Here is a 26,125-nt window from a genome sequence, read left to right as displayed (position 1 = left end):
GCAGTGATCGCGACGCCAATTTCCCCCCATTACGTGGCACCTTGTGAAGGAGGAAAAATAAAAGAATCGAATTCAAGCACTATATGAGCGAGTTCTGGGCGCTTAAAATACGCGCAGTGTATCAGGTCGTATTTTACCAATTCTTCCGAATGTTATCTCCAGCATCACCTACACCGCCAGGTCGCCCGTCAAGTCGTATATGGTGGGTATCACTCCGATTAACAGCATCATCAGCGAGATTCTAGCCAATGCGCTGTTCATGGATGACGTCGAAGTGGGGTCTGAACTGGAGTTGGCGCAAGATGGTCCTATTCACGGGTATTTTTGTTATTATTGCGGACAGCGTTACAACTTTCCTGACCATTTGGAACGTGTTCCGCAGTCACTGATTCTGGCTTGGTTTACCGCTGGCCGTGAAGCTCCCGCACGGTGCTGGCTGGATGATCGGCAACTTTGTTATCGTCGAGCTGACTGGTGTCGGCAACGAGGGAGACATTTACGGCCTGGTTGCATGGTTAGGAAGTTGGCGTCTCCGTTAGCGCAGGCTCTGACATTTCTCATCGACCAGCCATTCAATTTAACTACGGAGCGTATCCAGGAAGGCGACACCTCTATCATCTCACGTACGCGGTGCTTATCATGCATGACATGACAATTTTCTCGTGGGTCTTCCTCGTGTTCCTAACTCGACAGAAGGCAGAGATGCAGGAGTTGCAGCGCACAGGTGGCTGTAGCAAGATCTTGGGCGGCCTTACGATTTCGTTTACTATAATTTTGTCGTTGATGACCAACGTCATGGCCATGTTAGAGTCCTGCTAATTGCAGGAGGCAAGGGCTGCTAAAACACCGCACTGAAAAAAAAATCAAAAACATGCAGTTTTGCTGTTTACCATCTTACACAAAAATACAGCAGCGAACAGGATTCTCAACTTAGCTTCGGATCAACGGATAATCCAGCAACTCCCTTCAGGTATTTCGTAGAAAAAGCTTTCATTTAGTGCAAATGCGAAGCTTGATATCATGAAGATCCTTATGAGGATACTGAAGGTCTCGCGCACTCCCACTCACCTTTTTAAATGCATAACAACACTTACACCTGCTGACCCGCGTCCGAAGCGTGGGCCGTCTCCGCGGAATGGTTACTCTCCGCATTGCGCTCGCTCAAGGTCGAGCGGCAGAGGAAGCTTAGCCCGAAGGTCACCACGTACATCGCCACGGCAATGAAGGTGAAAATGTAGCCCGTGTTCATGCTGCCGCAACGGAACAGAGTCGACCCGTGGTAGGTCGCAAACGTCGAGTTGGTGGTCGAGCAGTCCGAGACTTGGGCCGACGTGGCGAAGAGGATACCCGCGACCAGCAGGGCCACAGCGATCAAGATGTCCATGAAGCGCTCCACGCCCACCGTCGGGTGACGCGACAACTTCAACGTCTCCACTGCCACCATGTGCCACAGCGAGTACAGGACACCGGTGTAAGCCATGAGGATGGCGTAGGTGGCCTTGGGCTCAACGTACTGGCCCGTGTAGTAGTGCTTGTAGCCGAGCACGATGCACACCAACGCCACGACGGAGCAAACGAACTGCAGGGTGCGGCCAGTGCAACGGACAACCTTCAGGCCTGGGTGCTGCAGGTCAATGTCCGCCGTAGCGGTCGCACCCGACAGTCCGTTCTTCTTGCCTGGGGTGCTGGCGACCGCGTAGCCGTTGGCCTGAGAGTCGTCTTCCGCCAATGCAGCCTGCAGATTGTCGCCGTTCACCGACTTGCAAGTATCACGGGCGAAACTCCACGCGAGCGTCACTAGGAACAGAGCGCACGTCACGAACGTCAGCACAATGGCGACGGTCATGTCCCCGCAGCGGAAGAGTGCCGAGCCGTGGTAGGTCTCGAACATGGTGTTGTACGTCGAGCAGTCCTTGACGGCCTCCGAGGTGGCGTGCAGGATGCCGGCGATCAGCAGCGCGATCGCCAGAACCGCGTCAACGACGCGCTGGTACAGCACCTTCGGCACACTGGAGGTGAACTTGAGCACGCCAACGGGCAAGACGTAGTAGAGTCCACAGAGCATGGCCGAGTAGCACGCGATGGTGGTGTAGATGGCCGAGCCGCTGCTCAACTGGCCCGAGGTGAACTTGATGTAGCCGAGCGACGTGAAGATCATGGCGAGCACGGAGCACAACGCCTGGAGGGCGCGAACGCCGATACGGCCGGACGATAGCAAAGCTGCGGCCATGGTTGGTGTTCAGCTGGAGGAGTGGGGAGTGTGGTCGATGCAAAGCAAATTGCAGAATGAAATCAGGAGTGCAGACCGCTAAAAGCCGATGGAGCTGTCGAAGGCCTTCGCCTGATAGCTCGTCCAGCACCCCGTTTCAATTACGGCGGTTGCGACGAACGGAGCTCATCCTGTTGTTCCTTGCAGCCACGCGTGTCCTCCGACGCGGTGATTTGTTCCAAGCCTCGTGCCTCGGCCGGCGAACCAATCGACTAGCAGGTCAGCTGCGAAGGCCGTTCACCACTCTACCCCAGCATACACTTGTGCTCGACGCGGAATCCCACGGTGGTCTCGCTGCACGCCAACGGTTGGCCCCTGACACGAGTCCTGGCACGCGTTGGTCAGCAGACCGGGCTGGCAGTGGTCTTTGGTGCTCCCTTGCGCACAGGAATTGCGGGTCCACGACAATGTCATGTAGCGTGATGGCTACTGAGCTCTTGCCGGCAGTCTCGCTGAGCTTTCGTCGACAGCTTATCTCGCAAATGTGCAGGTACAACAGACAAAGCTTGATGCTGGGGCAAAAATACGTGGGACCGCTGTCCTCTCCGCCAATGCGATTGGTACAGGACGCGTGGTGAACAACAAGCAGAATGTGTCAAAGATGCGCCTCGGTATCAGGAAGGTAACGGCCACATCCTGGACTCTCGAGCGTGTGAATGAGAGCAAAGCTAATATGTACACGTAACGGGTTACATCGGGTGACATCGAGGCATCAAGATAGGGATTGAAATTGGTGGTTGAGTAGCAAGTGCACGTACTGGTGTCTAGTTGCACTGAGGGAGTAATCGCAGCTCAGGCTGTATTACGGGTCCAGTACAAATCCGTCCGCCAAGTTTTTGCTGCCCGAGCGAGCGAGCGATTCACAGAGTGTTTCAACAGGTTTTCGAGGGCAAGGCTCTGCCTACTAGGCGTTGATGATGTTGGTGGACTCTTTAAGTAAACAAGTGAAAGTGGGGGAAGCGCCACGCAATGAGCGCGTCGGCAAGCTCACTCGTCACGATTTTGAAACTCATTTTCGAACTCGCCCACCCAAGCATCCCCTCCCCCGCCACCAGGTCAAACCCAAGAGAAGAGAAGCCCACGAAATCATGTTTTCCCGTCTACTTCTAGTCAGCGTAGTCGTGACTCTCCTTGCAAGGACCGAAGCGGGGAATCTCCGTGTAGAATCACCGCTCTCCACCAAGTCCGAACTGCGGCCACCGGCAAGGACAGCTCCGAGGAGAGGAAGTTCAACATCCGCAGCAATCCCAACGGACCGGCCTTGGTGACCTTCACACCCTCCAAATGAGAAAAATTCCGCGACGTTGTGGCCAAACTCCTGCTCCCTAAACCGAGAGATGGCACATGGCTCTATCAGGGCCAGAACAAGTGGAAGTTCGAGCCGCTCTAACAGCATATCGAAATAGTGGCCTACTGAGCCCCACAGTGCAAAACACGCAAAAACACAATACTTTCACATTTGCGACCACGGGAAACAAAATGTTACTTATTAACCATTTAGAATTTTCGAGATAATCGCGTTTAACTTTGGCCAATTAAAATTCGTACATAAACGGACGTCAACATTTAAATGCTAAAAACACTCGTAGAAACCGAAAACAACTCTCATTCGATTGCATTTTTACACGGGATGTCGACAATATACAATAAAATAAAATTGAAAAAATATTGAGGTCACACGCCCGAAACAAAATCCCAGATTTCTGGGGTCCGGAAATGGAGATATTTTTTTTCGTCCGATGTAACTCCACGAGTTGTCAACATTTGCTAACAATCAAGAGTTTAAAAGAAGCACCAGACACAGCTCTTTCGATTCATGCGGTTAAATCACTATTCGTACTTAGGTTCATAAGTAATTTTTTGTTTGCTGTGGTCTCATTAAATGACTAAATTTTAGTCTCCCAACGTAGCCATCTCTTCTTTCTACCCAATCACGCGCCTCCAAAGGGCAACAATGGTCGACCCGAAGACGTCGCTGGCGCTCGATGCGCCGCCGCTCGCGCCCTACGACGACGGCTTCTCCACGGAGAGCGAGGACCTTGAGGGCCCGGACGAAAGCCAAGACATGGAGCTGCACATCACCGTCTCTGCGGCCGTCAGACGCGCCGCCGTTGGCGAGAACCGGTCAAAAGTGCAACAGCTCTCAATCCGCGTCCCAAGCGCGGAGAAAACCGTTAAACAGGAGAAAGAGAAGACGTTGCAATGCAATTCACAGTCCATCGTAAAGAGCAAGGAATGCGCAAGCGATGGAGCTATTGTAGGCCTCCAGGCCCCAAGAAATGGCGGAGTTACGGCGGGAGAGGAGCACTGCAGGAGCTGTAGAGGATACTTGACGCCTCTGGCGGAGAGACTCAAGATGATGCGCGTCGCTGCCAGCCAATACAGGGGCGAGAGCCCTCCTCTGTCGAAGCAGTGCAGCTGCTGCCATATCACGTATCCGTTGGTGGCGCTGACGGACGAAAGCAGACGTCAGTCGTGGCCGGAACCGCGTTGTTACATGTGCTATTGGGCAGTTAGAGCCGCGAAGAAGACGGTGGGCGCGAGTATGAGCAGCGTCAAGAGGGAGGAGAATGGTTCAGTGGAAAAGACTGTAGCTGAATCTAGAGATGAGCGGGAAGAATGCTGCCGAGGTTGCAAGGCGAAGCTGACACCGTTGCAACAGAGGCTCGAAAGGATGAAGGAAGCGGTCTTGCTGCAGAAGGGCAATAGACCTCCAGCGTCCAGGCAGTGCGCATGCTGTTGGATCACTTATCCTATGGCAGCGCTTTCGACGAAGAGCAGAGTGGACAGATATGGTACGCCGGTTTGCGTGATTTGCGAGTTGGCAACAGGAAGTACCGAGGCAATAGCCCCGACTGCAAGTAATTTGAATCAGGGTAAAACACCCGTGGCAAAGAAAACAGTGGAAATTATTGAAGTGGACGATGACGATGAAGAAGGCGAGTTGTTGGAGGAAAAAGAATGCAAGTGTTGTCATGGTCATTTAATACCGTTATCGAAGAGGGCCCAGATGATGAAGGATGCGGCGCGTGATCACGGAGGGAAGGATCCACCGCCATCGCGACGGTGTGCGTGCTGCCGCATCACGTACCCGTCAGCAGCGTTGACTGCTAAGAGTAGAAAGATGACGCGAGTGGTACCAATCTGCTTGAGTTGCTGCAAGGCAGGCGGGTCAGCTATCTACGAAATGCTCGCTGTAAGCGACGAGTTTGCTGAAGCCTTCAAAGTCGAAAATCCTGTTATGGCACGGCAACTTTTAGCGAAAAAGGAAAATGGATCACTAGCGAGGCAGGTGAAGAGACATCGAGAACGGATGAAGGCGGCTCAACCCGTAAAGAAAGAGAAGGGCGGTACGGAGGTGGAACCAAGTCAACAAAGAGGATTTGCCCCAAGCGCAGTATACATGCCGCGTCCTCTCATGACCAGGAAGGTCATTAGTGCGCCTCGGGCACTTTTGGGGCAGGGAATGTCTGGAACAGTAGCAGTTTCACGAACACACGTGCACACCGGTCCGGGAGTCAGGTATTTCTTACGGCCTCCCATTATGATCCGGAAGAGCAGAAACACCCCCCGACAGCTCTTGGAACAAGTAGCGCCTGCGGTTCCACGGACAGGAGAGCAAGCGAACGCCGGTGCTGATGCGAGCAGTACATCCCAACCAAATTCACAAGTGATATCTCGGAGCTCGCGCTGGCTACAGCAGTTCGAGCTTATCGACGGTAAAACGGCTCGAGAACGGCGGCTGGAGAAACGGAACGAGACCAAGGAGCATCGTCTTGAAAAGAAAAGACAACGCATGGAGTGACGGCGTAGCATTTTGATGCGGCACTGTATTGCACCAGCATCGACGAAAGTGTTTTTGAGCTTCACCTCAACAGCTCAAAAAGTTTTGTATTTCTGAGAGACGAGATTTCTGTGTGGAAATCGTATCTTCAGCTTTGTGTTGTACTCGAAGTACTGTAATTCGATTTTGTCAACAGTTAATATGGCTGCGAACCAGTACTTCGAAGCATCAGTTAGAAGTCGAACACACTTTACTCAGACCACAACTTTTACGACGAAGAAGGGGGAAATTTTACGCGCGTAAGCAAGAGCTATTTGTGACTGCCAGATCTAGCTTGAATCTTCAGATGGTATCAAAGATTTATTTACCCGGTGGAACAACCCAATGAGTTGCATTTGATGCTGCGCGTATTGTCGTGGGGTACAGGCTAACGTGGTGCGAAGGTTGCGCCAAGTCGAGTTTCGCGTTACGCAGTTAGGATCCCTCACGCAATTAATCCCCTCATTCTTCAGGTGTCCCCAGTATATTTGGTTGTTCTGCATGTTGGGATGCGTACGTAGTGCTTGTGTGTGGTTGACCAACTTTTACCCACACACAACATACTAGTATTTACACAAGGCTTGACGCGGCAATCCTAAAGCGCTACGAATGTACTGGTGCTTTGATATATCTCATGAGTTTCAATCAGTTCTACCGAAAAGGTTCGAGGGTTGAGTACGCTTCGGTTGTTCCGGTGTGATCCATAAGAAAATTCTACCTGCTCCTCGTAGCACGATCAGTTGGGGTTACTGCTTTACGTAGAAGTAGGCGAAAACATTTGAAATCTGTGTCGACACTCATCACGTATTTCACACGTACTTCACTTAACTTTGCGAGGAATCTGCCCTGACCTCTTAGGCCGAAATGTATGACATGGATATGACCTAGCACTATGGCCGTGCCAAGTACTCCAGGAGCACGACGTTGAGCAAGTCGACTATGCCCACAGCGGCACCACGGAGCACCATCATAACTTGAGCTGTCAGTTGGTAGTGATCATATCGCTTCATTTACTGCATCACACACTTTGGTGAACAGAAAATGGCAAGAAGTTCGCGAGGACAGCACGTTAAAAAAACCAGGTCTGTGGCAGATATCGAGATTGTAGTCATAATTCTCTGTACTCGCGCTGCACTTGCCCTTCTACAACCATGATGCACAGAATTACTGCGTTCGTGTCCCCCATTTAGTTCAATTCTCATATATACTCTTAAGCTGACGAAAGCTGCGCGCTCGGGGAACAGCTCAGTCTCTACGCGACGAGATGCAGCGGCTCAATGACCCAGTCGATGTCTTCGGGCCTCGTGACATTCGAGTCAAATTGCCAAATGGCCTTGTTGCGCCGTACTGTGACGTCCTCAGCCTCGCCAGAGTCCGCCAGCGTCACCTCCACGTGCTCCGTGATATCGAACAGTACCGCCAGCATGAGTCGCTCATGGACAGGTACGCCCAGCACCTTGGCTCCCGAGGAATTCGTCGTCGCCCGCTTCGCAACTCGCTCGTACTGAACACTCATCAAGTGCGCGCTGTGCATCTCGATCTCCTTCATCTCCGTTTGGATCCCCGCGCTCGCAGACTGCAACACAAACGACTTGAACGCGTCGTAGCTGACGGTCTCAAGCGACTGCTGCAGCATCTTGGCGACATCACAGTCCGGTTCCAACACCCCGGGTGCCTCAGACTCCCGCGCCACATAGTCCGCGAACTCTTTCGAGTACATGGCCGTCATCGTGGTCTCCATCGCGTACTTAGCGCCCTCCAGGAACTCGGCCACGTCCACCTGCGTGTGCTGCGGCCGGTTCAGGTGGTAGAACATCAACCGGTTGGCCAGCCAGCTCATCTCGGACGGAGCGAACACATCCTGCTTCTGGTATGCCTCGAACACGTCCTTGCGAGCCCGAACCTTGTCCAGAGTGGCGAGGACCTCTTGAAAGCCTTCAGGGGGAGGCCCGTCACCACTCGACGACGACGCGAACTGACGTCGCTTGTGCCATCCCGTCACTCGGCTGCACCTAAGCTTAGTGACTTGCTGTCCACGCTGGATAACCCTACAGCCTCCATACGCGAGGCGTCTCGGGAGAGTGCGCATGCTGGAGACGTGTGGATGACGTACGCGGTGGAGACTTTGGTGTGCGCACAACACCACGCGCACTGGTTCTACCCGACCACCTTCAGAAGTCAGCTCAGTTCGCAATAAGTCGGCGGAAGAGCAGGTAGAATGTTCTCCGCTCTACGTCGTTCGGGTAGTGCACGCGTCGTGTCGGCCGTAGCTCGGTCGTCTGTAGCGCTCCATGCGTCGCCACCCCAATTGAGTCAAGCTCTGCAGCTGCAGACGCGGACGTTCCTGACGAGCCCGAGAGTCACCAGCTACGTCATGGCTCGGGCCAAGTTGCTGCACCTGGCGGCGCGCACCTTGATGGCGTACAACCAGATCATGGAGCTGGACAGCGCGGCCTCCCCGCTGAGTCGCTATTTCGCGCACAGCGCCACGCTGCGAGACCGGGTGTACATGTACCTGGTGTGCCTGATCCCACCGGACCAACCCATCGACCTTCCAGAATTCCTGGCCGGTGCCAAGCAGGCTGCGCACGTGGTGATGCGCCAGATCTACGCACAAGAGTGGGCTCATAACCTTGGAAAAGTAACCTCATCGTCGTTGTCGTTGTCGTTCGAAGAGGTGGCCAATCAGCAATGCATCGACAAGTGGGCTGTTAAATTGGACGCTCAACGAGAAGCGCTGCGCTTGCCCCTGGGCACCACGTTCAAGCTGGAGAAGTTGGAGGTGGACGACGCCAGACTTGTAGAGGCCGAGTACGAGTACTCGGACGCGGCGGAAGATCAGAAGAACGACACGTGCAGCATGTACCACATGAACGAGGCGGTGAGCATGAAGGTGCGGTTTGCAGCCACGGAGCACTTGCTGGTGTTCACAAGTGACGGCGACGACCAGCCTACCCGCCACACGTTGAAGTCGACCTTTGACTGGAGTTTCTACTCGGACGTGTCGAGGGCGCGCCTGGTGGATTGGCGGATCACCAAAGCGACGCCGTTTAAGCTGGAGCTGACAGCCGCTAAAGGCGAGATGAAAACCAAAGTGCTTGCGCCGATGTGAGTGCTCGAAAGTGAGGTCTGGGAGTAAGTTTTTGCAGTGCTGTTGAGTGCTGTACGGTAGGTTAAAAGGCCCTAGCAGGAGACCTCATAGAATTTGTACTTTTGTATCCTTACAACCAAAACCAACGGACCAAGTACACCAGTGCACCATCGAACAATCAAACTCCAGATAACGCGCTTGAATCGCAAGACCTCAGGCTAAATTAGAGAGGCGACGTCAGCTCGATTGATAAGCTGGCAAGTTCTCTCGGCCATTCGTCAACACAGACTTCCTCTATGCTGCAAAAAATAACAAGCAAGTTTTCGTTGAAGATATCCGCCTCTGCTTCTTGCATCTCAAAATCAAGGGACTGAGCATCCAGTCCGCACGTTGCAAGTATCATTGTTTGACTTCACGGTTACCGTTCCTATGTCATTTGCATCCAACTGAGCTGCTTCACATGATCACTCAGTTTTGTCGTCCTTAGTAGCTTCCTTTGGTTCTCTCTCAACAGCATCTTGTTCAACGATGTTCATGCTTTCAATGCGCCAGTCGATGTCTTCCGGGTCCGTCACGCGCGACTCGAACACGACTCGGTAGACGTTTTCCTGCTGCACGTAAACGGTCTTGTCCCGACGGACGATGTTCAAGTTCTCCACGGTCTGGACATCCACATGCAGGCGCAAGTGCTCGATCGTTGCCTCTAGAGACATGGCCTTCGGCGGCTTCTTGAAAGCCACCAAGTCTTCGTACTCCTTCTCTGTCAACCTTCGATAAACCACTCTCGTGAGCTTCGCGTTCTCCACTACGAGGCCCTCGCACTCCATGTGGAAGTTGCGCTGCAGGTAGCTCTTCTTGACCTGTAGCGCTATTTCGTTGTAGTAGGCGGGCGTAGAGTACTGCTGCAGTACGTTGGCCATGTCGGACGAGCTGTTCTCCTTACCCGCCAGAAATTCCGCGAACGCGGCGCTGTTCATCGCCCAGAGGTACTCTTCCGTGGCGATGCGAGCGCCTTCCACGAATTCCAGGAGGTCGACACTCGTCTTCTGCGGCTGTTGCAGTTGGATAAACTGCCAGCATTGGCCCATGGTGCCCAATGAATCGGCGAAAACGTTCTTCTCCTGCCACTCCAGCAGCTTGGGCAGTCGCGGGACCGTGCGGTTCCAAAGGCCTCGAATGAAATTAGGGCCATGCACGAACTTGGGCCAGTTTTCACTGTCTGGGGAGCTGGAAAAGCTGCGAATTGCTGTCGCTGCGGCGGGGCGGCGATCGATAGAAAATCGGTGACGAGGGGCGAGAAATTCTCGCGCTCGAGCTGCAGATGGGGCCAGCATCTTGGCGTGTTCCAAGTGGGAGTGCGCGCCTACATGAGGTCAGGCTCACGCATCGTCACTCTTCTGATTGTCGGGCGATAGTGACACAGCAGGTAGTGAAAGATGAACTGATGCAATCAATACATGTGTACAGACGAGGGCGTGAATAAGGAACGCCTGATATATAACAACTTTCAAGTGGTATGAGCCAATTAGAGGGCATAAATTGCCATTGATGTGGACAAAATACTTGATTTAGTTAATTATGTCACTAATCTGTGTCCGGTCCACGTATAATCCGGCGTAGCGCCAACAAGATTTGATGGTGTCGGCGTCCAGCGCATTCCACGCGTTGCTGCACCACGTGACTGCGTCCGATGTCTCGATTACAAAGGGGACCAGCTCGCAGCACAGTCTCCAGACTGCCTCTTCGCCGCAGTCTTGCAGTACACGCCGCTTGATCCACGCGATCACACCTTGGTCCATGGCTTGGATCGCAGGAGTCCAGGGCTACCATAGACGCCCGCGGCACCTTCTTGCGGCACCGAAACTCGACCGCAATGCGCTTGAGCGAGCTCTCGTTGTCCAGGATCCTCTTGACGGACGATTTGCCCGGCGCCTTATCCAGCGCAAACTTCTCCCGAGCCCATTCTCCTAGCGTCGCGAGGCTCCACGTTGGCTCGCGGGTGCGCATTGCACAGAGGGCTGCTTGGTGAAGCGCATTCTCCGTGCTTGCCGCTCCATCTTGCTCGTGACAAATTCGAATTTCCCGCTCAGATTCAAAACCCAGAGGCCCAGCTGGCCAATGGCGATGGCCAATGTCAGTGCTTCAAGCTCTTCCCTCTAGAATTGCTTAACATTAGGTTTTGGAGGTTATAGGATGACACCCGTTCCTTATTCACGCCCTCGTCTGTACTGCGAATCGAGAGAGATTTGTGGTATATTGGACACATAGGTTTCGTTGGTCGTGAAGTGTCTAGCGATGCCGTACTAACGATACAGTCAAACCTGTTTATATGAGGCCCCGTTGGTGGCCATCTACAACAATGACTCATATAAAATGGACTCAGTTAAAAAATTATGTGGTGCACGTAAAGAAATCGCGCATAATTCGCTGCCGCTTTGCCTTCACCGTAGTCTCCCGAACCAAAGCGGTCACGGTCTGTAAAGCTCTTCGTTCTCTATCAGTCTGCTCTCCGCATTGAAGCAGAAATGCAGACAGCTCCATGCAGTGTCTCAGAGCGATGGCAGGTTGAATTGTGGGTTCCTGGTCCTCCTCCTCCTGCTCGTCCTGCGAAACTGCATCGATGCCTAAGCGCCCCGCCAGCTCATGCGCCTTCAGCAGGAGCACGTCGTCCGCCATTGCCGTTTTAGCTTCGTTCTGAAAGAAAAATTCCCTCAGTTCCCGCTCGAACTGTGGGAAATTCACTCGGCGCCGCTTGGTTGCACTCAGGTCGACGTGGCTGAAGTAGGAAGAAGGCAGGTTGCGCAGTCGGGCAAGTGTGGCACGGCTGACCCGGGCCTTGAACATCGCGTAGATCTACTCAGCGAGCATGGGGTTGTTCATGCCAGGATTCTGCTTGAGCTTTAGGTGCACTTGGAGCTTTTGTTCTAGCGTCAGATAGGTGCGAGGAGACATTGCGAGGGAAGGGGGCTTGCGTTGGGCGTTGGGCGTTGAGCAGTGGGGGCTTTGAAGAGTGTGTGGTCGTGAACAGTGTGAATCAAATAAACAGGTTAGACCTAATTTGGTCCTCCAAAATGTGACTCATATAATACCTTGTATACATATAAACAGCGGTTATACAAAAACTAAGTAAAATATTTGGTAGCAACAAAGCTTGCATCAAATAAATGGCAAGGCTCAAATAGGGAGGATCATATAAACAGGTTTGACTGTAGTTAGTATCACTGTGCGGTAGTTCATGATTAAACCTCGTCCGCTGTTTAGTACTTGACCTTCATGGCATCGTTGATGAACGGAAGCGCCGACGACACGCGCGAGTAGATGGCGGGGGAGTTCTTCACGCCACAACTGCCGCCGCTCACCAGGCCGATCAGAATGTCGTCGCCATCGCCCTTGCCGTTCTCCTTGATGAACGGACCACCGGTGTCCCTGCACACCGCCGGCGCACACATGGGACATATCGATGGTCGAGGACTTGAGCGCCTTGCGGCACGCGTCGTTGCTGATAACCTGCTGGCTCAGGGCCTGCAACTCCTCAGCGCCCATACCCTTGGGAGGTGCGGCGGTGAGGCCCCAGCCCATGGCCGTAGCCCACATGCCGCTGCGAGTGTCCGCGCCACCCGGAGCCGGCAGCTTCACGGGCTTGTACTTGCTTGGCTTGACCAGCGTTGGCACGGAGAAGTCGTTGGCGAGCGTCGTCGCGTTAAAGTGCGGGTGGTCCTTGACATGCTTAACCTTGATCTCGTCGCCGTCGTCGCCACCGTTGATGTAGTGAGCGCCCACCGACACGAAGTTGGCGGAGGCCGTGGTGGTGCACGAAGCGGTCGTGAGCACGTGGGTGGGCGAGATGAGAACTCCACCGCAGAAGCTGAAGTCGTCCGCAGACTTGGGGTCGACGGTGGAGCGGAGGCCCGTCGTGTACGTCTTGGAGCCCTGCGGGACCGTTTGGCCGCCGAGAATGGCGGAAACTGAGCCGACCAGGACCGACGCGGAGATGAGCGTAGAGATAATCTTCATAATATTAAAGCTGGACTTGGACGTGGTGCTGGGACAGTCGGCGGTAAAAACCAGAGTAGCGTGACACGGATTACTTAAACCAGCATAAACTGAACCCATGTTCAAGATCTACTGTTTTCCATTGCCCCAGAGACAGCACTAAGCTCGATACTGTAAAATCTCTACGTGTACACACATGTTGTTTGCTTGTCGCTGCTGATCGTAAGTAGATCCGGTAGTACATGTACCTACATCATGGGATCGATTTGAAAACGTGCGGTTAAGTTGGTCTCCAGCATGAAGAAAATGAATCGAGCTTCGCACAACTGAGCGATAGCACCACGTTCAGCAAAAACATGAGGGCTAATCACGAGATTGGGGAGACCAAATTGTGAGCAACCGTTATATATATACTGTACCGCATCGCCCCTGTCCTAAGCGAAGTTTTGTCCTAAGCGAATTTTTATTTTAGCCAATGAAAACAATGCATTGACACCACATGTCTGTAGTTAAAATTCCATGTTGACCAGCTAATTATAGGCTGCCACCAGCCATTCGGTCTCAGTGTTCAAAGTGCTATGGGTAGACCACGCACCACAGGAACCGGCAAAAAGCCAAAGCGCTGCACTCGCATTGCAGTCGACTATACGCACAAGCGCCGCCTTCTCGAATTCCTGGCTGCTGGCTATTCTGTAAACGAAGCTATACCACACTTCTACCCAAATTGCAGCGAGTCCGATACTCTGCGGAAACAGAAGCAGATTTCAAAATGGAAAAGCAACAGGGCCACATTGTAGCGGTCTGTGATGAAGGAAAGGGTCACCTCAAGAATCTACGCTACAGTGGACAGGGCACCGTCCTCTCTAGTGACGCTGAAGGTGATATTGTGCTGTGGATCAACTCTATGCGTAAGGATGGCTGTCCTGTTTCGTGCCAGATGCTTAAGTACAAGGCGGTGGAAGTTGCAGCCGACGAAGGACTTTCCCTCGCAATTTTCAAGGCGTCTCATTCATGGCGCTGTCGGTTCATGCGCAGACACAAGCTGTCTATTCGAGCACAGCAATTTTATGCGGATGGACGCGGGTTCAATTCCCGCCGTGTCCATACTTCCTGATTGGTCCAAAATACCAAGAATTATTATAACTTTTACTTTTTATCATTTAATTCTGAGACTTGGCAACAGATGTACCGTAATCTGTGTACATTGCAGTTCGCTTAGGACAGGGGCGATGCGGTATTAACCAGCAAACGAGTCGTAAGCACTTGCTGTCGTGGGGCAGATGTTGAACCGAATTTTCAGATAAGGACTACATGTACACCATTTCTCACCCTACTTGCAAGTTTTACAAACCAAGGTGCAAATGACTGGTCCATGCAATTTTTAATTTAAGGCTACGTTTTCTGGCGATTTCAAGAAAGAGCCACATTTTTCATGACTTGCAAAAACAACCGGAGGCAATTTGCAAACCCGTGCTACAGCATCTTGGAATTCCACTATGTAATAATGTAGGCGGGGGCGTTGGCCACTTCAGGGCTCATCAAGTATCCAGCACGTCGCTCAAACTTGATGAACACATTCGCAATGACATTGTATAGCTTAAAGACGTCAAAAGTGTGCTTTTTGCTGCTATATTTCGTCCTGGGGTTCGATTAGAGCATGCGCACATTATTACATAGTGGAGTTCCAAGATGCTGTAGCACGGGTTTGCAAATTGCCTCCGGTTGTTTTTGCAAGTCATGAAAAATGTGGCTCTTTCTCGAAATCGCCAGAAAAAGTAGCCTTAAGTTTAAAATTGCATGGACCAGTCATTTGTACCTTGGTTTGTAAAACTTGCAAGTAGGGTGAGAAATGGTGTGCAACCAATTTCGTGTTTCCAACCACTTTCGTGTTGCTGTAATTTACCGACGGACAGAATGCAACAGCCACCAAAACTGACTGCAAGTCTACGTAAAACGGACGAGCATGATAAACGATGATCTGCATACCTTATATTTTCAACCAATCATATCTCGTTAAAAGAGTCGCTAATTCTGTGCCACTCACGTCGTAAAATGGGGACAACCGCCGAGTCTCCATCAGAGCCTCCGCCCGTCGAGTTGGCGCTGCATGTGCAGTCCGAGTGTAACGGGGTTACACGTACAAGTGGCTGCAAGCCACTTGTGAATTTAACAGATAGGTTATCTGTTAAACGTTTTGGATACTTCCTCACATTGGTGTAAGACACACCGATGGATACATTGAAGTGGACCACCACAGTGAGTGGTCCACACACACTCAAAAGATCCTATTGGTAGAAAGCAGCATCTTTCTACCAATCAGAGACATGCATATTAGCGGGGCTCTGACAGCCAGCCGCTGCCAACCCTTTCATAGATGATAAACAGTTTTTAGCAGATTTTAGAGGAAGATCAATTTACAAACAATACAGTTCTCATTTTACCTTAAACTAGCTACTTGGAGTCTTGTCTAAAGTTAACTTATATTTGTGTACTCAAATATAATTAACCTAAGTAATTACTAAGTACTTACGCTTCCTCATACACGTTGCGCAACGTGTAAGCTAAAGTAGTGAGTCAAGTTAGACCCACTACACCTGGTAGCACTTTGTAGTCCGTCCAACGACCGACTGCTTGACGTTCGTACGCGGTGTACGAACGCGGAGCCGAGAACCACATGAGCACGGAGGTGCCCATGGAAACTCCAACACGCCTGCAACGCATGTTGCACGCGCTGACTGCCCCACCTGTCTGACCCAGAGTGGGAGGCCCTCCAACGACTGTCAACAGTCATTGGAGAAGCGGCGATAGCTACAATGCTGCGTACGCTATCGCCGACGGAGCAACATGGTGTTGCTCTGGGATTCATCATGAAGGAGCAGCGTGACGCTGCTTCCTCAGTGACGGCGTCGTCAGGGACGACACCGCGTGCTCAACCATTAAAGTTGAGCGTAAGCAATTACGTGGGAAGAGAGGGCGAGCCTCTCCTCCGATGGCTTGTCGAACTCGACACAGCCATAGCGGCTCGACGCATCGTCGACCCGCTGTCGAAGGTCGCGTTCGCCATGTCCTGCCTTGGCGGACGCGCAAGGAGTTGGGCGTATGGACGCCGACTCTCCGATCCTACGTGCTTCAGCACGTACGAAGTATTCAAGGAGGAGCTCAAACAAGCGTTTGAGCCCCCGCAAACGAATTCCGGTCGAGGGCGGAGTTCCTCGACCTTCAGCAGGGTAAGCATGATGTCCATGCTTACGCGCAGCGCGCACGATATTTGGTATCAAATATCGTGACTAACCTGATTGACGAGGCGACCAAGGTCGTCACGTTCATGAAAGGACTTAGAGATGGGCCTGTGAAGACCTATCTCTTCCGAGAGTACCGAGTACTCTCGAAGCTGCGATCACTCTTGCCATGCAAGAGGAGTTTAGCCTGCGGCAGGCTAAACTGCATGTGAACGTGCCGAGGCCGCAACCACGCCCGGTAGCGAGGACGGGAGGTCCGGAACCAATGGACCTCTCGAGCGCAACAACTGCTGGTTACCAGCAGCAGGGAGGTAACGTGCGATGCTTCCGTTGCGGAAGGATCGGTCACTTTGCACGGGAGTGCACAGCTCCCATGCCTCCTGGAGGTGGCCGTCGTGGCGATGCTAGGCATCGCCGCGGACCAACAAAAAACGCGAACATCCAGTAGGCGCGGGGCGCCCTACTGGTAATGCAGTCGCGCGTGCCGACATCGGGCACGCGACACTAAGGACTGCAGCCCCCAGTGAGACCAGCTCTCACTGCAAGAAACAAGATGACAGGCCGAACCTAGTCATCTTGAATGTTTACTCGAAGAGAGCGAGTGACTCTCTTCGAGCTTTGGTAGACTCAGGCGCGTCGAACAACTTTGTTCGACTACGAAGCCTGTCGAGACTTGACTTCGAGGAGGTAGATACACCTCGAAGTCTTCTGGAGGTACGACTGGCAACAGGTGCCATCGTGAAGACCGAGAAGCGCGTCGTGAACGTGCGCTTCTCGTACAAACAACGAGTGTTTGTCGAACACTTTATCGTCCTGGACCTGGACGATAAGTTCGACGTGGTAATGGGCATGCCGTGGCTTGCACGGCATGATCCGGTGATAGACTGGAAGAAGCGCACGCTCGTGCGCTTCGGACGCGATAGCGGAACAGAGAGCGATGGCCCTGTTACCGCAGCGCGCGCACCAGCAGGTGCGCGCGACTCACCAGTCGAGACAGCGCTTCATGCTGCTGTCCCGGAGTGCCCAGGAAGTGCGCGAGGGCGCGCACAAGTGAGACCCACGTCGGCAATGCTGCCGACGTCGGAAGAAAAAGATGTGTTGGTTCCGGGAACCAACACCCACGTTCAAGCGTGTAGGGACAGTCCCTGACCCGAAGCGGTCAGGTCGACAACGACGCGTCGGCTCCGGGAGCCGACGCACCCTCGGTCATGAGGGGCTCCGCCAATGAATGGCGTCGAGGTGACGAAGGCGTGTCAACTCCGGGAGTTGACGCTGCAAACAGTGCGGACGGTTGCAAACGTACCGCACTGACGCAATTACATGCTGTCGTGCAGCCGGGCTGCACGACGAAGCGCCATGCGATCAAGCCGGGCTTGATATCGCGCGCCCGCAGACAGGGTCTGCCGGCGAAGGACACATTACCGTGCAGCCGGGCTGCACGAAGGAAAATGCGGTCAAGCCGGGCTTGATACCGCGCGCCCGCGGACAGGGTCCGCCGGCGAACGACTGTCCACGGCCGGGCCTGGACAAGAAGAACAACTGTGCGGAGCCGGGCTCCGCACAACAAGAAAGACGGCGCAAGCGGAAAACGCTGCGCAAGTCTCGGTCCGGGACCGAGACGCAACAAGAGCAGTCTGCTGGGCAGACTGCGGCGGTGACGCCGAATGTCAAGACGCTAAGCGTCTTGACGCGCACCGATACTGGATTCCAGTATCGTGACACGGAACTCGCTAGTCCTCCGACGACGGCGTCGGAGTTGACTTCGCTCCCAGCCATGAGCTGGAAGCGCTTCACGCGCGACTTGCACGATGGACGCATCGAACAAGTCTGCGTTCTTTCGGACAGCGAAAGAACGGCGAGCGAGAGCGAAGAGCTGAGGCAGCTCTTCATGGGAAGTACCACTGAGAGTGAAGACACTCTCAGTGCGAAGACGAAGCGAGAGCGCTTCGAGGAACAAGGTTGGGACTCGCTGAAGTCGAGTCCCTATTACGAATTGTTGAGGGAGTACAAAGACGTACTCCCGGAAGACATTCCTGCGGAGCTTCCGCAGGATAAGGGCATTCAGCACGAGATTGATCTCGTGCCGGGCACGAAGTATTGTGTCACGCGGCAGTGGCCACTGCCGCGAGAGCAAGTGAAAGCGATCGACGACTTCTTTGAAAGTCGTCGTAAAAACAGGACAAGTGCGGGAATCAAAGTCCCCGCACAGTGCTCCGACGTTCTGTGTCAAGAAGCCACAGGGCGGATGGCGCATCGTTCATGCTACAACAAGCTGAACGATGCGACGGTACCGGCGCAGACGCCGATACCACGAAAAGATGTTATCATCGATTCGATGGCCGGGAGCACCGTTTACAGTGCTCTCGACTTGCGAGATGGATTTTATCAAATCCTAATGCGTGAGAGCGATATCCCTCTCACGGCAGTGAGCACGCCAAGCGGCATGCTCTGGGAATGGCTAGTAATGCCGCAGGGGCTTAAGAATGCCCTGCGACCTTCAACAGGTGCGTGACGCACTTGTTGCGCTCGGTGCGCGACTTCGCGCCGAGCTACTTCGATGATGTATTCATCCACAGCCGGGCTGTGGACGGAAGACTCGACGTAGAGATGCACAGGGTGCATCTCCGAAACTACTTGAGCTTATGCGAAAGCATAAGCTCTACGCGAACCTGAAGAAGTGTATCTTCGGGGCGAGCGAGATACCCGTCCTCGGGTGTCTCGTAGGGAAGAATGGTGTTCGCCCTGACCCAGAAAAGGTCAGAGTGATTAATGAATGGCCAACGCCTTCAAGTGTCAAGGAACTGAGGCAGTTCCTTGAGCTGGCCACGTACTTGTGCAAGTACGTGGAGGACTATGCGGGCAAGATCCGCCCGCTGTCACAGCTTCTTAAGAAAGAAGCTGTGTGGAATTGGACACCCGATTGCCAAAAGGCATTCGATACAGTCAAGCGGGGCTTGACTGAGGCGCCGATCTTGGCAGTGGCTGACCAAGATCGCCCATTTCACGTAGTGTGTGACGCATCCGATTTCGCGATCGGATGCGCGTTATGCAGCACGATCACGAGGGCCGTGATCGTGTCGTCTACTACCAATCGCGTCAGCTGAAGCCAGCTGAGCGCAACTATCCGGTGCATGACAAGGAACTCCTTGCCATGAAGTATGCACTCGCAAAGTTCCGAGTGTATTTGCTTGGAAGTAGACCATTTGTGGTCTACACCGACCATGCTTCACTGCGCACCGCAGTGAAGTCGCCACACACATTTCACAAAGAATGGCGAGATGGCTCTCATTCTTTGCGGAGTATAACTTCCGGGTCGAATACAAACCCGGAAGATTGAACGTGGTGGCCGACGCGTTATCACGTCGGCCAGACTATGCAGAAGCTGTTGACGTCAATGCCATTGACGCCATGCGATCGAGCAAACCCACATCATCTCTGTTGGATGATGTGAAGGCCGCGTACGCGCACGACGCGGACGCGAAACTCTTGCTGGCCTATGGCACAGCGCCTTCTGACAAGTCCCGTCAGAAGCTGCCCAAGCACCTTCGAGCGCGTGCACACCGCTTTCGTGTGCACGACGGACTGCTACTCTACAACGCAGTCGACGACAACGCGGATCGCGTTGTCGTGCCAAATGACCATGACCTGCGACTCAGGATCATGTACGAGTATCATGATGCCCCGACTGCGGGACATCTCGGACGTGAGAAGACTTACGTCCTTCTCACGCGCGACTTCTACTGGCACCACCAGTATAAGTGGGTGCGCAAGTACATCCGTGCTTGCGAGGTATGCCAACGCGTGAAGCCTGCGCCATTCGCGCAGGCTCCACTGCAATCACTACCGACTCCGTCGGAGTGTTGGAAGTCCATGTCTTTGGACTTCATCTTTGGTCTTCCCCCGGACAGCGGAGGGAACACCGGTGTTGTGGTCTTTGTAGACCGTTTCAGCAAGATGGTACATCTTGCTGCGGTGCCAGCAGAGGTGACCGCGAAGCAGACAGCCCGTCTGCTCGTCGACATGGTGTTCAAACACCATGGCATGCCGTCCGACATCGTGTCGGACAGAGACCCGCGCTTCACAGCGCATCTGTGGCAAGAAGTGTTTACACTTCTTGGGAGCCAGCTTTCCATGTCGACTGCGGATCATCCGCAGACGGACGGTCAAACCGAGCGCGTGAATCGCGTGCTCGTCGACATTCTGAAGAGCTACGCCCACTCGTTCCAATACTGGAGCGAGTGCTTATCGATGGCAGAGTTTGCCATCAACAACTCAGTGCATGCCTCGACCGGGCATACACCGTTCTACGTGAATGCCATGCGGCATCCACGCCTCCCGAGTTTACTCGGAGTGATGGCTCCCACTTTAAGTGGGGAGGATCTACGACTGCAATACAGCAGCCGCAGAAACCGCTGACACTTGCACAGTGTCAGCTGCAACAATGGACAAACCACATGAGTCTGCGCAGGGCGCGAACTCCCCTAACAACATGGCTTAACGACCACGGGTCTGCGCAGGGCGCAGACACCGCAAAGAACCACGCAGAGGCCGGGCCTCTAGCGGAGAGCGAGCTGAATGACTTCAGCTCGGATGCAATCAGTTTCATCACCAAAAGACAAGCCGTGATTCGGTTTGTCCAAGACACAATAGCAGCTTCTGTTGATCAACAGAAGCTGAACGCAGACAATGCGGGCAGAGGCAACACAAATGAATTTAAAGTTGGTTCATTAGTTTTGTTAGCTACACAAAACCTGCCTAGACATGCAGTTTCGGATTTCGGAGCAAGCAAGCTTGCTCCGCGCTTCATCGGGCCGTTCACTGTGTTGGCACGGCACGGCAACGCATACACGCTAGACATACCGTCTAGCATGCGCCTCCATCCGACCTTTTACGTCGGACGGCTGAAGCCATACCGGCAGCACGAGCCATCTAGCTCGGCTGACCCGAAGCCTCGGCAGGAGCCGAGGCAGAAGCGGAGGACTTGGCCTCGGCGACGAGCAACCTCTCCTCCAGCGCGCGGACGCGCTGGAGCAACCCCTTCATCTGGGTCCCCAGCTCGACCTGGATGTTCGAGGCGGTCTGCGAGACCGCCGCGACTTGAGCCTTCTGGTTCGCCAGCTCCTGTTTTAGGGCGGCGAACTCAGCGCCTGAAGACGCTCCACGACGGTCACCCGGTCGTGGAGAGGCGCATACTGATCAGCCCGGGGCTGATCATACCCGGGGCGTGTTCCCACCACCGCCACCGCCGATCCGTGACGCCCGCGGCTCAACCCGCTGGATTGTTGAGCGGATTGTTGACCACAGTATCCCGAAAACGAACCCTCAAGGGGCTCGTTTTCGTATTCGTTGGAGAGGATTTCCTCCCCATCGAGATACATGGGAGCCGCGGAACGTCTTGCTGCAGGACGTTCCGGAAATGGTGAGGGCGTACGAAGAGCAGTACGCGCTGGCACAGCGGAAGTAGAGCGAGCGCTGCGATCATCGCCAGCGCCCGAACCCTCACGTGCTAAGAACTTAGCACGGAGCTCTTTGAGACTCTCGGGCACACGGAACGACGTGTACCCGTTCAGGTCGCGGTCGCTCAAGCGGACCGCGCCTGGAAAGCACTTCGTGCACTGAAAGCCCTCGGGCACAGCGCACGGCACATTTTCCTCCTCAGCAGCAACATGAAGTTGCTCCAGCTTTCCACGCTTCGAGTACGTCTCGAAGCGATCACGCGCTTGCTTAATCCGATCACGGTAAGCACTCGGCCTCTTGTTGAAGTTCTCAACAAAGGCGTTCCAGCTTTGACAAAGTGCCTGCCATTCGGGCACTTTGCTGCGAGAAGAGGTCTTCTTGCTTTGAAACCATCGGAGCTCATGAAAGAGTCCGATGTAGTAATCGCGCCTTTGGTGCGTTTCCGCATCAAAGTGCAGCTCGGCAGCCACAGCGTCATCTTTGATGGCGCTGCATACGTACAGCGGCACCTCATTCGGAGGTACCGAGTTCCCAAACCGGTCCGCAATCTCGGATGCGGACGGCATCCACGGATCGCGCGCTGCGCCTGCAGCGCGCGGAGAGCCTTGAGCTTTAACATCACGCGCTGCAGCAGCAGCGCGCGGAGTACTGAGAGCCCCAGCTGAAGCGAGTGGGGTATCACTCTCAGTACGCGAACGCTTCGAACTCGAAGCGTCCGATTCGTCCCCTTCACGCGGACGAACGTTCTTGGCGTGAGGGTCGAGCGATTCGCTCGACACTGAGTCTTTACGCTTTGAGGGCGAGTCCTCCTCGCCCTCCATATCTTCATCGTCGTCGTCGAAGTCGACGACGTCGCCGTACTTCGCCTTCTGGCGTTCGAAGTAGTCGTCGATGGAGAGATGACTCCCCATCGACTTTGCGGACTTCTTCTGAGGCGCGCTCATCGTTGAATGAGCGCGGATTTCTTCTCCAAACGCGGAGAATTGACGAATGGTCAATTCCAAAGATTGACGTGCGGAGACCCCGCGCGTCTAACCTTAAGGGGGGGATGGTGTAACGGGGTTACACGTACAAGTGGCTGCAAGCCACTTGTGAATTTAACAGATAGGTTATCTGTTAAACGTTTTGGATACTTCCTCACATTGGTGTAAGACACACCGATGGATACATTGAAGTGGACCACCACAGTGAGTGGTCCACACACACCCAAAAGATCCTATTGGTAGAAAGCAGCATCTTTCTACCAATCAGAGACATGCATATTAGCGGGGCTCTGACAGCCAGCCGCTGCCAACCCTTTCATAGATGATAAACAGTTTTTAGCAGATTTTAGAGGAAGATCAATTTACAAACAATACAGTTCTCATTTTACCTTAAACTAGCTACTTGGAGTCTTGTCTAAAGTTAACTTATATTTGTGTACTCAAATATAATTAACCTAAGTAATTACTAAGTACTTACGCTTCCTCATACACGTTGCGCAACGTGTAAGCTAAAGTAGTGAGTCAAGTTAGACCCACTACACCGAGCCTCTGCTTGAGTTGGCGCTGCAGCCGCAGTTGGAGCCCCGTCCGGTCGACGCGGCACTGCAGCGCTCAGAGGAGGCTGCAATTGCCAGCCTTATTGACGAGGTATACTGCCACCCCTGTCGCGTAACCCGGGGTGAACTCGAAGAGGTAAGTTGATTAATCAGAAAGTTGAAACGATATGCAAACTATTTTTCGAAGCTCTCTGCTCTAACTCCTACTGTAGTGTCCTTCACGTAATTGTGGACGCGTGCCAGCGTCCACTGCCTGGTCGAGCTGCGTGCCGTAGGCGAACGGCGATCGGGGTGCGTGCTTACACTGTCACCTACTGGCCTTGAGCGACACGCAACCATTGTCATTGGCTCGTGTCATCAAACCGGGGAGGAGTGAAGCTCGGGGACAACGGTGGCTTGAGCGTAATCAGCCGACACCGCCCCCAAAGCTCACAGGTGTCTCGAGCGCTACTCAACTTGCTGAAGTAGGTCGTCGTCCTCGCAGGCAATGGCGTACCCGCGAACTTCGCTGGGGACGTCTTGGAGGAGGGTCATGAGAGGCTCCCATGAATTCTCGATGGCCGGCAGCCCCATCCACGACACCAGAAGTTCCCATCGTTCCAGAGTGTGATTGAAGCTATGACCACATATTGCCTCCACTCATAGCATCATTCCTTGACTCGAGACCAGTTCGAGCAGCTCTTCGGTCTGGTTTAGTTCCGCATCCGCGTAAAACTTTAGTCGAGATGCATGCACGTCATACTCCCGCCCAGATATCAGGTGTTGAATAACGAAGGAGTGCGGTTTGGCTTCGATCACCTTGAACGGGCCAACCCATTGCCCAAGCAGCTTGTTATTGGGCAGGCGTTGATCGATCCGTGACCACAGCACAAAATCTCCAACATCGAAATTCACCACTGATCCCTTATGATCCGCCATGTCCTGAAGCCGCTTGCGCTCCTTGGTGTCCAGACTTCTTTGTGCAACTCGTGCAACGAGTAGCGTAGCGACTCAAGCTGGTCACCCACGCAAGCGAAGTCAACAAGCAGCAGTGGATCTGCATCTGCGCGGTGACTGACGACCGTGTCCAGTGGCGATGAAGCTGGAAGCCCTGTGAAAAGCTCTACCGGCGAGTGGCCTCCTAGAGACTGGACTGGCGTATGGTTCAGGTTAGCTTGTAGGGCTGGCAGGAGGTAGGGCCATTCATGTGTGTCGAGGCCGTACTCCATCAAAAGAGCCAGCAGCACCTGTAGAACGTCCTTGTTGAGCCTTTCGACGGTTCCGTTGAACCACGGAGTATACACTGGCGAGAACAGTTGCTCCACCTTGAGCCGCGCTCGCAGATGCTTCACCACTTCATTGCGGAAATGCGCTCCTTGGTCAGACATTACATCTCGGGAATCCCATAGCGAGCGCACCACATTGAGAGAGCTTCTGCTGCGACGAATGAGGTTGGTACGGAGCACGGAAATAACTCACAATAGTGAGTCAGTGCGTCCTTGGCAACCAGTACATAGGCAGTATCACCATAGCCATTGCCAAGGAAAAGGAAATCCCAGTGAAGGGCTTCATTCCTTCGCTGCGCCATGAGTGTCGGTCCATATGGTCGCGAGATGATGTGTGGCCCCTTCACATACTTACAGAGCAGGCAGCCACTGACAAACTTCGACACCTTCGCATGCAGACGGCCAATGAAGAAACGCTGTTGCAGCACTGTCACCATAGGTTCCTGACCACGGTGACCATGTAGGCCAGTGCGTGCCACCACGAATAGGCGTGCAAGGAGATCTGTCGCTGTATTTGGGATCCAAGGGCGACCATCAGCCACGGCCACCCCACCTTCCTCCTCCAGAGTGACTCGCAGCCTTGAGCGCTCCCGGCCCGCAGCCTGCTGCGCTTCCCGAATCTCATCCACGGTCGGGAACACGAACTGCTCGTCAGAGAGCGGGCATAGCTGCGAGAGAGCAGTAGCCGGTACGGTACGGCGGCTGCGCGTCTGCACTGCTGCGACGTTCACTGCCTCGCGAGTGTGCCAACGGGATACAATGTCCGCCCACAGATTGTCTTCACCGGCAATGTGCTCAATCACATAGTGAAGTCCACAAAGCCGCATAGCCCACCTCTGGAGCCGGTCTCGAACGTGCTTCTTGAGAGCGTCATGAGGTGCGAAAATGTAAACCAAATTTGCATGGTCACAGTACAGCTTGAATCCTTTGGGTCGAAGCAGCAAATACTCGAGGTCGTGACAGGAGGATATGCCTCTTTTTCCACAATCGCCCAGTTTAACTCGTTCTTCTTGAAAGTGCCGCCCTTGCAGATGATCATTTCATGGCGCTGCTTTGCAACCGGTAGTGTCGGGTCCCAGTCCACTACTTGTGTCACCACGATAAAGTAGCCATTCAAGCTCGCGTCTGTGAACACTAGCAGCTCTGCGTCTGGATCGGGCGAGGCCATCAGCGCCGAGGCACGTACGAGAGATAGCACGGCCTCATAGGCTGCCTGCTCAGGCTCTGTCCATACTGTAGCCACGGCGAATGCATTGCGGCCGCGTCCGCCGACTCGCTTCTTCTCCGCCGCTAATTTAGTCTGGAGGGGGGGGGGGGGGGCTATCTTCCGCGCATAATCCGGAAGAGAGTCTTGAAGCCAATTAGTGGTGCAGACGAAATACTGGAGATCAGCAACTGTTGGAGGTAAAGGGAGTGTGGAGAGCGCGTCTACTCGTGCGGGGTCAAGA

General features: G+C 53.8%; 6 protein-coding genes across 6 annotated transcripts; 1 reads left to right on the top strand and 5 right to left on the bottom strand.

Moving 5' to 3' along the window:
- Nucleotides 1–1,090: 1,090 nt before the first annotated feature.
- IUM83_12344 (ethanolamine kinase A) lies at nt 1,091–2,230 on the bottom strand (the record flags this gene model as incomplete). The annotated part of the gene is made up of 1 exon (XM_067936965.1): nt 1,091–2,230. The coding sequence occupies one exon, from the start codon at nt 2,228–2,230 to the stop codon at nt 1,091–1,093; it is 1,140 nt and encodes a 379-aa protein (XP_067800259.1).
- A 5,114-nt stretch (nt 2,231–7,344) lies between these two features.
- Nucleotides 7,345–8,181, bottom strand: IUM83_12343 (Chloride Channel (ClC) Family; the record flags this gene model as incomplete). The annotated part of the gene is made up of 1 exon (XM_067936964.1): nt 7,345–8,181. One exon carries the CDS (start codon nt 8,179–8,181, stop codon nt 7,345–7,347), a length of 837 nt encoding a protein of 278 aa, XP_067800220.1.
- Nucleotides 8,182–8,310: 129 nt separating this feature from the next.
- Nucleotides 8,311–9,204, top strand: IUM83_12342 (Leucine-rich repeat-containing protein 48; the record flags this gene model as incomplete). The annotated part of the gene is made up of 1 exon (XM_067936963.1): nt 8,311–9,204. The coding sequence occupies one exon, from the start codon at nt 8,311–8,313 to the stop codon at nt 9,202–9,204; it is 894 nt and encodes a 297-aa protein (XP_067800219.1).
- A 443-nt stretch (nt 9,205–9,647) lies between these two features.
- Nucleotides 9,648–10,517, bottom strand: IUM83_12341 (ATP-binding Cassette (ABC) Superfamily; the record flags this gene model as incomplete). Its single annotated transcript, XM_067936962.1, has 1 exon — nt 9,648–10,517. The coding sequence occupies one exon, from the start codon at nt 10,515–10,517 to the stop codon at nt 9,648–9,650; it is 870 nt and encodes a 289-aa protein (XP_067800258.1).
- Nucleotides 10,518–11,574: 1,057 nt separating this feature from the next.
- IUM83_12340 (uncharacterized protein) lies at nt 11,575–12,027 on the bottom strand (the record flags this gene model as incomplete). Its single annotated transcript, XM_067936961.1, has 1 exon — nt 11,575–12,027. The coding sequence occupies one exon, from the start codon at nt 12,025–12,027 to the stop codon at nt 11,575–11,577; it is 453 nt and encodes a 150-aa protein (XP_067800257.1).
- Nucleotides 12,028–12,440: 413 nt separating this feature from the next.
- IUM83_12339 (Glucanase inhibitor protein) lies at nt 12,441–13,197 on the bottom strand (the record flags this gene model as incomplete). Its single annotated transcript, XM_067936960.1, has 2 exons — nt 12,441–12,609; nt 12,674–13,197. 2 exons carry the CDS (start codon nt 13,195–13,197, stop codon nt 12,441–12,443), a joined length of 693 nt encoding a protein of 230 aa, XP_067800148.1.
- Between the last annotated feature and the right edge of the window lie 12,928 nt (nt 13,198–26,125).

Source organism: Phytophthora cinnamomi (genome assembly GCF_018691715.1).
Source record: "Phytophthora cinnamomi strain GKB4 chromosome Unknown Contig2, whole genome shotgun sequence".
Taxonomy (NCBI): Eukaryota; Oomycota; class Peronosporomycetes; order Peronosporales; family Peronosporaceae; genus Phytophthora; species Phytophthora cinnamomi.
This window is presented reverse-complemented; position numbering and strand designations above follow the sequence as displayed.